Genomic DNA, 15,941 nt, shown 5'->3' with positions numbered 1-15,941 from the left:
TTGAAAAACACTTAGAGCATCTCCAATGGTGATACTATTTTGGGTATCATACATTACTAACAAGTGGTCCCTACAATGTCATGTAATATTTATGCAACTCATACATATTTTGCTTCAATGGTGATACCACTTTTTTAGTATCATACATTAATAACAAGTTGTCCCTTCTATATTTATTTTTTATTTTGTCTAAATAAAAATAAAAATTATTTAATTTAATAAATACGTAGATAAATAAATTAATAATTAAATATAATGAGAAATACATGACAATAAATAAAAAATGGTGAAAAATACATAAATATGACGGTAAATATATAATGGAAAATATAATAATTAATTTTTATTATTATACATATTAGGATCCATTTGATAGAAAACAAATAAAATATGACTTGAGAACAAAACAAATAAAAATTGTATAATATATAGAATAATATGAAATATCATCAAATTAATAACATCCAACTACAAGAAGAAAAAAAATCTTTTATGCACCGTTGTTGAAAAAACGAAATTGAATGAAAACTTATGAAGTGAAAGACAACAAAGAAATAAACATTCCTATAGTAAAAAAAGAAAAAGAAGATTTGGTCATTGAATGTCAACGGTAATATTTTGACATATATGGAAGCTAATAATAACATTAAATTGATGATACGGTATCTTATTTAAGGTACTGGTATAATCAATTTTGATACCTAGTGTGTCACGTCATGGAAGTCCAATGATAAAAAAATAAGGTATCGTATCATCAGTCTATTTATTGGAGATGCTCTAAAAAATAGTCTCTTTATTTTAAAATTGAATTGTTTTTAGACCCTCAATTATAATATTTGTGGCAATTTTCGTCTCGACTTAAATTTTTTAACCGCAAAAATAGTGTTTTTTTGCCCCCAATTGTAAATTAATTAAGCATATACTCCCTTCATCCCAAAATAATTATCACGTTAGGAATAAAATTTTGTCTCAAAATAATTATTATTCTCACTTTTCAATTTAATATTTTCCAGTTGTACTCTAATAATTACTATATGTATTATTCCCAAGGAACAAACCTATAATTTATAGGGGTAATTTAGTAAAAATATAGGAGTAATACCAATTTTAAAGCCAAAAGCTGACAATTTTTTTTTGTTAAAATCAACATTTTTGGTAAAAAAGAATGGTTTGCATCGAAATTTGCTACAAAAACAATAAGGTTAACTCAGTAAAATATCCTTTGTGTAATTATCGTGTACATTTGTATAAAACTTTTACCATACGAATATATAATTAATTATCCTTGTATTCAACCAGTAAAAAAATTAATTAAGATATAGTACCTTATTGGAGTAAACCACTAAATAAAAAATAAGTTGTTTAAATATACATTATTGGAGTAAACCACTAAATAAAAAATAAATTACCGTCTCTGTGAGCTTAACTCAGTTGGTAAGGACATCACGCTATATGTGCATGAGTCCGGGTTCGAACCTGGGACACTCTACTTATTCACCTTTAAGGTGGGTTTTTTAGCCAGTAGACTACTTGACAAAAATAAATAAATAAATTACCTAAAATGAATTTTATAAATTATATCTAATGAAGATGCTTTAGTGAAATTATAGACAGCAAGTGCTCAATTTATTGCACCCCAAAAAAAAAGGCCGTATTTAGGGGTGTTACGTGTTTGTGTATACAACTAAAAAAAAGTTTGATCGGGTATTTAGAAAAATATATAGAAAATTACTGACTTTGGTCTATTGGTGAGTGATTTGAGTAGTATACATGAGTTCATGGGTTTGATTTTCTGCTTCAATTGTAAACTAGAAAAAGAAAAGAAAAATATAGACAATTGTAATTAGATTTGCAAATTATTAATAATTTTGCAACAAAAATACAACGAAAATGATATTCAAATAATTATAAATACATATTTTTTTACTTCACTAAGGACAGTTAAAATTTTATAATTAGCCCTGGTTAATTTTCATTGTTTCGTGCAGAGAATACATCGATTCACCAAAAAATAAGTATTTTCCATATTGTATAAAAAAAAATCCATGAAACATATTGTATCTGTTATTTAAGTTTGAAATGAAAGCTAAGGGTTTGTTTGGCAAGACAAGAAAAAACTTACTTATGTCTTATATAGTTTATAAGGTAAAAAACTTGTTTGTAACAGTCTATCCTTCACGAGCTTACAGGAGAGAGTAATACATTCGTGCCTAAATAGCCAAAACATAAAAATGGATTTGGATCACCTCCAGCCAAATACTACGGCCATGTAATTTTATGTGGATGAAGAGAGAGAAATAAAAAAATAAAAGTAAAGAGGTGATGGCGTGAGAGAAAAAATAAAGAAAGAGATAAACACATAAAAAGACAACAGAGACAACAGGGGACAATTGAGGATCCAGATTCCATACAACTCTGCGAACATTATAACTTTGGGATTTTTTTTTTACAAGAGACAATTTAGTTAATAAAAGTTAATGTATTTAGTCTATAATATAGTTCAAATTTTTGTTAACTCAACTGTGTCTTATAAAACTTACAGGAGGGAGTACACTTTCGTGCCTAAATAGCCAAAGCATAAAACGGATTTGGATCACCTCCAACCACAACAATGTAATTTTATGTGGGTGGAGATAGAGAAATAAAAATAAAGAGGTGATGGCGTGAGAGAAAAAATAAAGAAAGAGATAAACACATAAAAAGACAATAGAGACAACAAGGGACAATTGAGGATCCAGATTCCATACTGTTAGGAAAAACCGGCATAGAAAAAAATAAAATAATGCAATCACAACACAATAATATAACGTGGAAACTCCAAAATCGGTGAAAAAACCACAGCCGTTGTCAAAACTGACAACTAGAGAATAAACATTATATGAAAATTGTTACAACACATAGACTTCACTCTCAACCACCCCATGACCCCAATACACCCACACTCTCCAAAGTAAATATTTGAATTACATCTCAAATACTCTTAAACAAGAGAATAAGAGAAAAATAAACAAACACAAATATAAACTTAAAGTGTTTACAAGTGCTACTGTTTGGTGTATTGAAACAATGAATTTGAGGTCTCTTTATATAGCATTGAGCTTCTCCACTCTTCACTTTTCTAAGCAATGTGAGACTTCTCAAATATAATTTCCTTGACCTTTTTTCTTTCCTTAGCAATGTGGGACTTACATTGCAATCAACTCCGACACATACAAACTCTCCAAACATTATAACTTTGAGATTTTTTTAAAAGAGCAATTTAGTTAATAAAAGTTAATTAATGTCTTTAATCTATAATATAGTTCAAATTTTGTTAAATCAAATGTGTCTTATAAAACTTACATGAGGAAATACTACTTTCGTGCCTAAATAGCCAAAGCATAAAAATGGATTTGGATCACCTCCAGCCACAACACTACAGCTGTGTAATTTTATGTGGGTGAAGAGAGAGAGAGAGAGAGAGAGAGAGATAAAAAAAAATAAAGAGGTATTGCGTGAGAGAGAAAATAAAGAAAGAGATGAACACATAAAAAGACAACAGAGACAACGGGAGACAGCTGAGGATCAAGATTCCATACAGACTCTCTAACATTAAAGTCATTTAGGGCAAAACATAACCCCCGTCTTTAAATACGATCCTATCTCTTCCACAATTTCTACCAAGAAAGAAAGAAATTTGTGAATCATGGGTCGTAGAAAAATAGAGATGGAATATCTGAAAGACAAGGATGCAAGGTATGTGGCATTTTCAAAGAGAAAGAATGGTCTTTTCAAGAAAGCAAGTCAATTATCAACTCTTTGTAATGCTAGAGTTGGTGTGTTTGGATTCACTCCTGGTGGCAAACCATTTGCTTTTGGTTCTCCAACTTTTCAAGCTGTCACTAATGAGTACCTTAATGAAGGAAAAGGTGAATCATCAAACCAAAATGTTGCTGAGAATTCTGAAAATGAAAATCTCATCAGTCTCAATGAACAACTTATGGATGTGACCAAAGAGCTGAAGGAGGTGGCAATTACAAAGGACAAAAAAGGTAAAGTCCCTAATATTTCCTATGATGATCTTGATTTAGAGGAGCTTCAAAAAGTGAAGGCTAGATTGAAGGAGCTTCATGGTGACATTGAGGCAGCATCTTCTATGCTTATCCTTGCAAAGGAACCTAGATGATTTAGGGTTAAGTTGATTAGCATCATTGTGTTTGGATGTTAAAATAAGGGAGAAATAATCCCATGTTATGAAAATTAATTACTAGGACTTCTGTTTGTAGAAATTTATCTTGAATTTGATGTTTTGCTTTGTGTGTGGACTAAGAATTTTGCATCATTCCTAATAAAATTACCTTTTCATAAGAATTAACTTTTTAGATGTTCTTTTTACAATTAGTTTATTTAAATCTAATAGTAACAAAATTGGAATGTATCTAGTCTAAATTTCGAGTAGATACATTTGACTGATTGTCTGTAATTAATTAATAATGAAAGAAGTACATTATATTCTGTCATCCCAAATTTTGTTCAATTGATCGGGAAAAAAAAAGGGGAAAGAGAGAGAACGGAGTAGATAATTGTAAAAGACGTAGTTTTTTAACAAATTAATAGCTTGTAAGATGTCGACGTACATGTGATTTGTTTAAGTGGTAAAGAACTTAACCATTTTAAGCAAGTGATCTGAGTTTGATATTCACCGATGATCTTGATTTACATGAGTTTAAAAAAAATGAAGATTACATTGATGGTGACATTGGGACAGCATCATCTTTTTTTTTTTTTGGTACAAAGGGGCAGCATCATCTTTACTTCTCCTGGCAAAGAAATCTATATGATGAAGAGGATCAAGTGGATTTCAGCAAATAAGCGCATTGATGTGGTTAGATTGTAAAATAAGGAGAGACAAAATCCAATGTTATGAAAATTAATTACGTACTAGGGGCTTTGTTTGTCCAATTTTAGAAATTTATCTTGAATTTGATGTTTTGTTTTTGTCTAAAATTTAGGAATTTCACATCATCAGTGCTAATAAAAACAACTTTCCATAATAATAAATTTTTGTTTTAGATTTAGGAATCTTGATTTACATCATATTTGTTTCTCCTTGCTCCTATATATAGAGCAATTCTTGTGTGAACACAAACATTTAATCACCTCTTTTGATTATACACTGGATAAGAAGTAAAATTTAATATTTAATTTGACCAAATTTAATTTAATCGGTAAGACACAGCAATAAGAAGTAAAATTGCATAGTTCTATGGAATAACTTCATTTTATGGAATAACTTGTCTATAACTCTATTTCGAATAATTTCAATCACAATAGGTTAATTACCTTTATATAAGTTTTATTGATTTTTTTTAGTTTATGTTTGAATCTTTGTTTTATATGTGCACTTTGGATTTTCCTTAACCAACTAACAAAGGCAGAAGCTAAACATAAATTATTGCTCAATCATTCATGACAGAAGCTATATCAATGCTTAACCACCATTAACAAATTTCATAACAAAGCCAATAACAAAAGCTAATAACCGAAGCTTTATCAATACATCAACAAACACAAAGGATCAGCAAAGATTTGGTGTGCACTTGAAGTAGAGACCATACAAGCCTTCACAATCTCCCTCTCTAATTTCTTGTTATAATGTTATGGCAGCCACAATCTCACAATTCTTCAAAAGCAGTACAATGGCAACCAAAAAAACACAAGAACCAACTCTTGCAAAAGTGAATAAGGGCCAAACTCAAACAACATCAAGATTTTCACAAATCAAAATCTTCAAATTTGTCTTCACTTGTAGAAGGATTGTAAGTGGGCGCGCGATTCTTTTGCTAAAATCGACAATTGCATCAATAGGCCTTGAAAAAGGATCAAAGAAACATGTATTGCATTGAAGAAACTGGTCTTGATCTTGAACCACAAAATCAGTTAGAAAACTTCAAAGTTTTCAACAGCAACAAGAGTTATCAGCAATGCAAACATAAACAACAAAAATTGTGTTTACACAACCCAATAAAATTTGTTTTAAAAAAAAAACTCCAAATCATTATGCACTTTGGTTTTGATTTTGTTTTCTTCTTATAATTAACTTAAAATTCAGAAGTAGTACAAACACAACACCCACTCAAACATTTGAATAATTTTTATCGGGCTTAATTAGTAAAATGGTCCCTAAAGACATTTTTGGTTTCACATTCGTCCCTTAAAGAAAAAAAGGTCCGAATAGGTCCCTTAGAGACATTTCCGTTAATTAGTTTGGTCTTATTCGGACCTTTTTTTTCGGGACCAAACTTATTAACGGAGATGTCTTTAAGGGACCTATTCGGACCTTTTTTCTTTAAGGGACCTATTCAGACCTTTTTTTCTTTAAGGGACCAATCTGAAACCAAAAATGTCTTTAAGGGACCATTTTACTAATTAAGCCATTTTTATCGAGTGAAATGCACGTGAGATTCACCTATTTCTGTGGGGCTCAATTCCAACATGGTGTGGTGAGGGGTTTTGGTACGCAGTATGTTAGATGTCGTGGGTTCGATCCTCAAATTCATTGCAAAAAAAAAAATCTAGAGAATTTCAACATGGTGGAACCTAGATACATTTCACCAAATAAAGCGAGTTAGGCTAAGAAATGGAAAGTTCTAGAGAGCTCTATTCGGAGAGATAGATACAAAAGTTATGTAATAGATTCACCTTCAAATAAGTTCACGATTATTAAGTGAATTCCACTTTATTTTTTGTGTCTATCTCTCCAAATAAAACACTCAATTACTTTCGAAAAATAAAGATCATATCTCAAATAAAACAAAGTGTTAAAATGAATTTTCTTGTACTATTATATTTTTTATTGTTTTGTTTTCGATCGAAGCATCTAGCGGCGCAACCCGATTGTACTTGACTAAGCCTCGTCCAAGGAGAAGTTCTTAGTACTATTATTTCTTTCTTTTTTGGTGATATTTCTTAGTACTATTCTTTTCACACAAATACAATAATTAAAAAATATTGGGGTATGTCTCTATGATCTTGGTTCAGTTGGTGAGGATATTACATATATTATGCAGGAGCTGAAGTTCGAACTCAGACACACTACTTATTCACCTTTAAGGTGGAATTTCAAGTCATTAATTGACTAAACAAAAAAAAATATTGGGATATAGTAATCAATAAGAAAAAATTATATAATTATTTGACGATAGGGATAGAATAATGATTAATCGATTGACTACTTTCATATAAGCATTAATTACATAATTTGACTGAAGCAATTACGTTTATGAAAGGTAAGAAAAACATGTAATACTAATTCTAAAAACGCAGGACTCGATTACAAGACCTAATAATTCTTTTTTTTTTTAAATCAGGTATGCTCTAACACACAAAAACATAGATTAATTCTTCTAATCTTATAAGACTCAAATGGACGACAAATTTTCACAAGAGTTTTAACACTACTATTGCATCATTATCATTAAAAAATAAAAATGAGCATCAAAACTTTAAGATAAATCTTATCACGTCATTATCATTAAAAATCAAAATCAAAACTCTTATTGCATCATTATCATGTCATTATCATTAAAAATTAAAATAAAAACTTTAAGATGAATTTTATCATGAACAAATAACATTTTTATTTTACTAAAATAACAATATTCATTCATTCAAATTATTAGATTAAAATATATGCAAATACAAATTTAACAACACTAAAAAGACAAACAAGAATCATATAAGTTAATGACATATAGCGGCATACTCATATACCATATTATATACTACACCCGGTCTTATACACTCCCTTCGTCCCTAATTATAAGTCTCCTTTCAAACATAAAATTTGTCCCTAAATATAACCTTCTTTTCAAATCTCTAGACATATTTATTACTATTTTTTCAAACATAACCATACTTTACATTGGAATCTGAAAAGTCAACTACAAATACATCTTTTCACCAAGGACAATTTAGTATAAGAAAAACAATAGAGTCGTTTTCGTGAACTTAACTCAGTTGACAGGGACATTGCATTTTATATGCAAGAGTTGAAGTTCGAACCCCGAATGCTCCGCTTATTCACCTTTAAGGTGAAATTTTAGTCACTAAATAAACTACTGGACCAAAAAAAAAAAACAGTGGAATCGATAAAAATTACTCCCTCCGTCCCATTTTATAAGAGCTACTTTGACTAAATGATACTATTCGCTTATTTTGCGTTGACAATATTTTTTAATAATATTAATGATCAAAATTGTGTGTTAACATACGTACAGTAGTCAAATTAGTTCTTATATTTTGAGACGAATATAGTATATAATACTTAATTTATAATATAGACCAAATACATTGATTTTAATCGAAGTGGTTGTCTCCTATGAAAATGACAGAGAGAATAATTACTGCAGTAATTGTGTGAAAGAAATGAAAACGGAATAGAAGAGAATATGCGTCTTTTTTTCTCCACACAAAGACGACCATAATTCCTTGCTGGCACAATCATCAGCTCCCATTGTTATCACAAAATCACAACAGATTCATTCCTGCTTTTCCATTTTTACCCCTCCCTCTTCTTCTGTGTCTTGTGGCGGTGTTGGTAAATCTCTCTCACTTACATACATACATGCACAGACACATAGATATATAGATATATACATATATATATATACAGATCTCTCTCTCTCTCTATGAGACTTGTAACAAACAACACATTTTCCCCCTTTTTCTTCAACAACCCTTCAACCATGGCGGGATTTGGTGGCGGCCACTGTTTCCCGTACCCTCTATTCGCTGTCATCACCATTCTTGCTGTTGTTCATTCGATTATTGCTTCCATTGCTTCTCTTCAGGTTCTTTTTTCGCCATTTTTTTTGTCAATTTAGGTTTTTCCTTTTTTGTCTGATTGTTAAGATAGGTAGATGGATAAGAAACTTAGTGTAGGAAAATGTGTTGAATTTTATAGAATGAATCAATTGAGATTGTTAAACCTGCATTTTGAAATTCAATTATTTGATGTGTTTGTGCTGTTTATTGTGTTTTATTGAATGCCCTAAAGAATTTGATAAAGCATACAATGTCATTTCTAATAAGTATTTGATTGTAGACTTTTATAAACATGGGAAAAAGTATGTTATGTTAAATGAGTAGTGGTTTGTGTTGCCATGGTGAAATAGACTAGAGTGTTTGGGATGGTTTTTCATAACATTAGCTTTGACAAACTGAGATTTGAGCTCCTTTTGTTGTAGTGTAGTGAGTTTTTTTTCCTTTACTCATTGTTAGTTTTTTTTGTTGTTGTTTTTTGGGCTACTTCAGTTGCTGAGGATTCACTTGAGAAGTTTGCAGCAAGGTTGGACTCGGCAAAAAGTAAGTGCATTTTTCATGCTACTATGACTTGATCTATTCTGAATGGATGAGCTTGTCTAGGTTGTAAATCTAATCATAACTAATAAGCGATACGTTACTGGCCACTATTTAGTGATCAGTACTGTAGTCTCACTGCATATAGCTGTGCTGTTGGAATTATGTCTTTGTTATAACAATTATCAAGATTTGAGAGCCTTTCCAACTCGACATTTATTTTAAAATCAGGATATAAATCATTTGTCGTGTGTGTTTATAGTAAAAAGCCGGAAAAATATGCTTTTGTTACTATTTAAGTAACTATCTGTTTGTTGGTAATATCTGCCGTCCTTACTATAGATTTCCCAGACTCTTTTTTCTCCATTTCTACCCGTCCTTTATGTATGCAACAAATTCTAGTCACAATGTAGTGTCCATGTGTCTATAAAAGCTAATTTTTATGCTGGACTTGTAATAAGAAAGGATAGACATAAGGTGGAATATAGGTAATGTAGCTGGGATTTGTATATTGCATATAGGAATATGCTACTTCTATTACTTATTCTTTGAGCTTTTGAGTATATAATTTTTATTTTGGTATTTAGTTCTCTTGTCATTCACCACTCTAGGTTTCTTACTTGCTATTACACCAGCTTCTGTTAAATATATTAGCTTCTGATGAAATGGTAAAACTTTGCATTGCAGGTGTTTCATCTATTGATTGGCTCTTCGAATTGGGGTTAGTGTTATTTACTTTTAATGTTCAAGTCTATTTTTTATTTTGTTTTTGCATTAGTATCTTGTCGAAAATGCCTAGAGATCTCATATTTCTCTACCAGATATCAACTGCAGTTATATCTCATCTAATACTTGCATAAGTTTTGAGAGGTAGCACCAGATATGGTTGATAACTCACATAATTGAAATCATGTTATTTAATATTAATTATATATTCTTTAAGTGATATATAGATAGATCAAGTACTCTATTTGTGGACTTGTATTAGTTAATCCCATCGCTCAAGTTGCACAACGAGAAGTAGAGTTAAATTGGAATCTTGCTGGTCAATGAAAAATATGTTTACTGTCTGATATCGTGTGTGGCTTGCCTGCTTATCCAATTCTTCTATGCAAAAACGATGATCTTTAATAACTACTTGATGCAAAAATGGTTCTATTTTAGTTACTTGTCACAAAATACATTAACAATAGTTAACATTGCCCATCCTCCTTATTTTCTCTTTATTTCATCTGAACTTTTCAATTCAAATTTCAGGTTACTCGATTTATTTGGCATTGATACTTCTTGCTGCTTGCAAGGAATTGACATATTGGTCACACTCTTGTGGTTTTATCTTTATGGGTATGCCTCTCTTCTGTATTAACTAGACACCTGTAATAAGCTTTTTTGTTGATTAAAATATTTAAACTGTTGAAAATTGTTTTGCAGCACTCCCCAAAGTACTTTTTTTTGCAGCATTTCTTCTTCTTTTATCCTTCTGGTATGTAACTTTGCTGATTGTTAAGATATTTGTTTAGTTTTTACTGACTGGCAGTATTTGCTATGAAAAATTTACTTATAGCAAGTATTAACAGTCACTCTTCATCCTTGAGAAATCTCTGCTTCCATCTCTTCCTTATTTATTTGTCTGTTCATCAATTTTGATTCACTTCCCTGCTTCTTACAACTGAATTGGTGAATTGTTTTTTACTCTGTATGGAAACAAGACTTAATCCAGGCTGCTTTTATTATTAGTATATATATCACAAACAAGCATGACTTTTTTAAAATGACATGTGCATAAATATGCGCACTGGTAGTTAGGTTTGATGTTCTGAGTTGTCAAGAAAACAAACATTATTTTGTTTTGGCGTTTTGAGACTTTAAGATAGTATTGTGATCTAATTTATTTTGCAGGCATTTCTTGTTTTTTTTTTTAAAACCATTTCTAATGTGTCAACTATTTTTGTAAAATGGTCGAAATTGACTCTTGAATCAGATCGCATAAATATAAACTTGATAAAACTCTGAATTATAAGATGGTTAATATATCCTCTAAAGTAGAAATTGTGTTAGATTCCAGCAAATAAGTATTGTGCAAGCAAACTTTTTAATTAGGTATTAAATTGATATGTGTTGCAAAATAAGAACACTAATATTTCAATTTTATTATTTTCTTACGCTTTACAAAGTCCTGTTAGGATAATGATGTTTGGCTACAAAATGAATCACAACTAGAGAATGACCAAAAGTGACATTAATAACACTAAACTTTATTATATTTTTTGGTGGTCACATAGGTGTGACCTTGATGATATTGATTTTTCAAAACAAAAATATGTGAAAAAATTTATGCAAAAGTTAAAATTTGTGAAAATTCAAGGCGGTCAAGGAGGTGTGCTTTGGTGATGGGGAAGGGATGGTATGTCTATTGGAAGTTTGGTCCCGACTTTTGCATGTATACTTTGATCATCTAACTCTACAAGTCATCTGCTAGCACCTATAAAGATATGTATCTAATATAATTTTAGGCTATTGTTTTGCTACATAATAACTACTTTCTACGTCGCACTTGGGTTCCTTTTGCAGGGTTGACCTATGCCACCAGCCAGACGATGACGATGACTATGAAGGAAGTTTTTCCGAGGAACCTTTGCTGGGAAAGACTTCAAATGAATTAATTTTATTGAACAGGGATAGGCATAGAAAGTGTTTTCCTATTCGTTTTTCTCGTATCGGATACCGTCAAAAGATTGTGACTATGGTATGAGAAACAAAAAGTGCTTATTCTCATGCAGCTCTTATTTTTGTCTTATCATTTTATCCTTAATTTTGACCGTCATATATAAGTTTCACGTGTTTCCTTCAAATATAATGTCTTGGATATGATTCACCAGGTTTTGTTGCTACTTCTCATCACCATTATGGCATTTGCTGTAATAATTTGGATTGGGCTAGGAAAGAATCCCATTGACTCTGAAGTGGTAGCACGGGTATGGACACTGTAACTTGATATGTTTTATATAATCCATAATGCATTAAAAAAGACTTAGATCCAAACGACTTGCTGAGATTTCAGTTTATGACAGAATGCAACGGCATTGATTGACTCAAGTTGTCAGTCTCATCTAATGGGAAAAGTTTCTGGTAGTGGTTGTTATTCATGTGATCTATGATGCTGTGCATCACTCTGACTTTCTTAGTCGCATACTAGTATACTGGCATAGAAGTTGGGAATGACTTTTTCTCTAAACTACTGTTTTTATTTCTTTTCTTCTTCAAATAGGAAGTAAAAGATTGCTCATTTATTATTTTTAATTAGAAAACCTAAGTTTACATTTGCTATATAAAGTAGCTTGTGTTTGATTTTGATTTCACGTAGAAAATTCTAAACATATAAAGGGCCCGTTTCACCTAATTCATTAGTTTTTTCTTGGCAAAAGAAAGAGATCAGAGAGATAGTTGGCTCTAAATAGAAATATTGGGGGGTTCTTCTAACTTCATCATCGTAAAAAGAGTAGGAAAAACTATGGCATATGTTGTCTGGATGAGAATGGATTCATAATATATGATATGCTTATATGCCATAGTTTTGATAAACTGTGGATGTTTTTTTAGTCTTTCAACAATCTTTTCAAGCATGTTTTGGTGACTAAAGATCTCATGCAGGTGTACTTGGATATTTCTGCTATTGGAATGCTTTTCTTAGGAGGCGCACTGGCATGTTATGGTAAGCTAGCAACTGCTGTTCTAGTTGTTTTCCATTCTAAGTTAAGTAGGTTTGAAGTTGATTATCTTCTCTTTCTTGGGAAGATGTACTAATTTGTGTTTTTGTGTAAATGCATCAGCATCAATCAATTTATGAACCTGTATATATTCGGCTGATTATCTAGAAGGCACAGTTATTGTTAAATCAGATGAATTTCAGATTCTACATAATACTTGTGTTCATGCCTTCTACCATTTGTGTGATACAAGCATTATGCATTCTCAAACTCTGTTATAATTTGACTATCTTTCCTTGTTTATCAAAACAAAAATATGAGACAAAAGTTATTATAAAAAAGCTTGCGTATATGTGTTAAAATCAATTAGAAATCAAATGTTATGATTTGCTAGTTGTCATATCAATTATGTTTAATTAGCAGTAATTGTAATTGATTCTGTTTCTAATATAAATACACACACGGTGTGCTTTGTCTAGACACACAATCATTCACACAAATCTACAATTTCTACAATATGGTAGGATACACTGAACTGGTACTCTGTTCTTAACAAAAGAAATGTTTATTCTCTATATTTATAACAATCATTTTAGGGTAATGTTGGGTGACCAACATGATACCAAATTCAAACATATTATGAGCCCAATTTTTCTACAAAGTCAATCATAAATAAAATCAAAGAATATTATAGAAGGAAATTTCTATTTGCAAAAAAAAAAAAAAAAATCATGAAATGACAAGCTTTGGATGGATTTATAATTTTAAAAAATGCAAGTCAACAATTTTGTTGGTTGAAATGTTAATAACTAGCGAAGTACTGAGTAGTTAGTAGTAAGATTAAGATGCCTGTTTTTGTAGACATAGTTTTTCATTGTAGTTTGTGTTTATGGTTCATTTGCAGGAATCCTGTTGTGCTTGAAGATGAGCAAAGTGAGAGCTGAGAAACCTTCGTCTGAAATGGGGAAGGTACTAGATTTATGTTTCCTCTGGAGCATTAGATTACACATACTCTTTGTGGTTGAACTTATTTCTTTTCTAGGGCAAATGATATGCACTTTATCTACATTTCTATTTGATCTGTACTATAGATGCTTTTTTAGATGAATGCACATGTATAGAAACAGTGGCGCAGGCTTGAACTGGTGTGCATAATATTTCTATAGATTATTCACAAGTGTTCCATTTTTTCAGGTTGCAGGTTTGACTATAGTCTCTGTATTATGTATCACATCAAGTTCCTGTGTAGAACTTTTAACGGACATTCCTGTATGTATAAGTTAACTGTTTGCAAGAGTTTTTTTTATCATTGATAAAAAGTTTAAAATTTCCTTAACTAGCCGTCACATTATTATTTTATTATTGCAGATGATGTTTCACTGGCATCAGCAGCGTACTATGAATGATGTTTGTGCCTCTCTTCTGCTGATTTTGTATTTTTTTGTGGGTATGTGATGTTAATAATATAGGTATCGCCTCATAGTTCAGTTGCTAGAATCTTTTATTATTTCCCTTTAAGAGAGTAATGACAGAGACTATGAAAACGTCGTACCTGGCCTGCTGCCTGTAATATTTTATGCTTTGTTTATGCCTTTATGGTTTCAATTCAATTGTAGATTGATTGCTTTTTGAAATGGTTTCCTCTACTTTAATTCTGTTGCTGACACTTTTTCCAGGTTCATCAATACCTTCAGCAGTGGTACTGTGGGTAATGAGAGAATTACCACCAGCAGAAGCTGATGATGTAGTAGAAGAATCAAGTACAATAGCTTTTGTTCCTGATAATTCGGTTGTTGTTCATCATCCTCAGCGATGGACTACAGCAACAAGCGTGCAGAATCAGGTCCCTATATCACACATCTCGTCCTTTGGTTAAATTATCTTTGCGGTATTCAGTTGATTCTGAAATCTTTTTCCTTATCTTGTTCTTTTATCAGTAGAAAAATAATTTTTTACATGGATTGCTCTTGACGGTTGGGGCTTTAAGATTCAAATTCATATTAGTCACAAGGTGAAGTTGAAAGCCGATCGAGCATATACAGAAATAGTACATAATGCAGAATATTATGATGTCAATAAATTTCTTAGAAAAACTTTGTTTAGTGAACTTGCTAGCATGGTTATTTATTATTGTGAATTAGTTTCCTTCATGTTATACGTAGTTATGCTTTTGTCTTACCTCAATAGTTTTTATTCTTCATCTTTATATCACATCTTGTACCCTTTCATCCACTCTTGGAGCTAGTTCCCTTTGAGTGAATGTAACTCATGCATGTCTTATCTTTCCTACTTTGTATTTGTCATGTTTGTGACTTTGCTGCAGATTAACCTACATAAGAATTGTGTAGTGACATAACCGCTGTCATTTTTGCAGACATCAAGAGCTAGTCCTATATAATCTTTGCATGTAAATCTTCTTGTTCCGCTGGAGCTTCGGCACAGCTTATTGGAGTTTCTTCGGAATATGTTGAACCTTAGAGCAAAGATGAGAGAAAATGATGATGGTGGGTGCAAGTACTACAGGCCTTATAGTTTCCAATTCCAATGTACTTGCATTTTAAATCTAACTGTATAGAGTAGTGATTTGATATATGAAAATTTCTTTTTGTGCTATACAAGTTTTGGGATACAATGGTTGTTGGGAATCGCTGGGTTCAAATAACAATTGCCTAATGTGAATATAAATGTTGCCAACCAAGCATGTTCTTCCAACCAAGTTTGCAAACTGAATTAATATCACAGTTTTGACAAGGATATTTCTCAAGTTTCTACCCTTTATGGTATGACTTGCTTTTGAGGAACAGGATTACAAGCAGTTATGCGTGCCACTATAATGAATTATAGTCGTCCGGTTTCGAATCAAAGGCTCAGTTTGTTCTGTACTGATTTTATGTA

At 31.3% G+C, this 15,941-nt stretch overlaps 2 protein-coding genes across 5 annotated transcripts; both read left to right on the top strand.

Annotated features, from left to right (window-relative positions):
• Window positions 1–3,685: 3,685 nt before the first annotated feature.
• LOC123914606 (agamous-like MADS-box protein AGL29) lies at window positions 3,686–4,165 on the top strand. Its single transcript, XM_045965803.1, has one exon. It carries the CDS (start codon window positions 3,686–3,688, stop codon window positions 4,163–4,165), a length of 480 nt encoding a protein of 159 aa, XP_045821759.1.
• A 4,286-nt stretch (window positions 4,166–8,451) lies between these two features.
• Window positions 8,452–15,758, top strand: LOC123918787 (tobamovirus multiplication protein 1-like). 4 transcript variants are annotated; one of them, XR_006812914.1, is made up of 14 exons: window positions 8,466–8,831; window positions 9,295–9,345; window positions 10,027–10,060; window positions 10,597–10,683; window positions 10,771–10,822; window positions 11,911–12,085; window positions 12,219–12,314; window positions 12,991–13,051; window positions 13,951–14,015; window positions 14,241–14,315; window positions 14,415–14,493; window positions 14,723–14,889; window positions 14,984–15,057; window positions 15,421–15,758. XR_006812914.1 is itself a non-coding variant. In XM_045970935.1 (13 exons), exons 1-13 carry the CDS (start codon window positions 8,670–8,672, stop codon window positions 15,442–15,444), a joined length of 1,128 nt encoding a protein of 375 aa, XP_045826891.1. In that variant the 5' UTR covers window positions 8,452–8,669; the 3' UTR covers window positions 15,445–15,758. The 4 variants fall into 4 exon arrangements, 3 of the variants coding, with proteins under 3 accessions (XP_045826891.1, XP_045826890.1, XP_045826892.1); XM_045970935.1 differs by lacking the exon at window positions 14,984–15,057 and having other exon boundaries at window positions 8,452–8,831; XM_045970934.1 differs by lacking the exon at window positions 14,984–15,057 and having other exon boundaries at window positions 8,465–8,831; window positions 14,723–14,934.
• The last annotated feature ends 183 nt before the right edge of the window (window positions 15,759–15,941 follow it).

The sequence above is a fragment of the Trifolium pratense genome, linkage group LG3, assembly GCF_020283565.1.
Source record: "Trifolium pratense cultivar HEN17-A07 linkage group LG3, ARS_RC_1.1, whole genome shotgun sequence".
NCBI lineage: Eukaryota > Viridiplantae > Streptophyta > Magnoliopsida > Fabales > Fabaceae > Trifolium > Trifolium pratense.
This window is presented reverse-complemented; position numbering and strand designations above follow the sequence as displayed.

Bases quoted from the DNA above. Each gene is read 5' to 3' on its own strand.
- LOC123914606 (XM_045965803.1), top strand. From the start codon at position 3,686: ATGGGTCGTAGAAAAATAGAGATGGAATATCTGAAAGACAAGGATGCA.
- LOC123918787 (XM_045970934.1), top strand. From the start codon at position 8,670: ATGAGACTTGTAACAAACAACACATTTTCCCCCTTTTTCTTCAACAAC. The intron at 12,086-12,218 runs GTATGAGAAACA...ATGATTCACCAG, and splicing joins GTCAAAAGATTGTGACTATG to GTTTTGTTGCTACTTCTCAT. The intron at 14,494-14,722 runs GTATGTGATGTT...CACTTTTTCCAG, and splicing joins GATTTTGTATTTTTTTGTGG to GTTCATCAATACCTTCAGCA.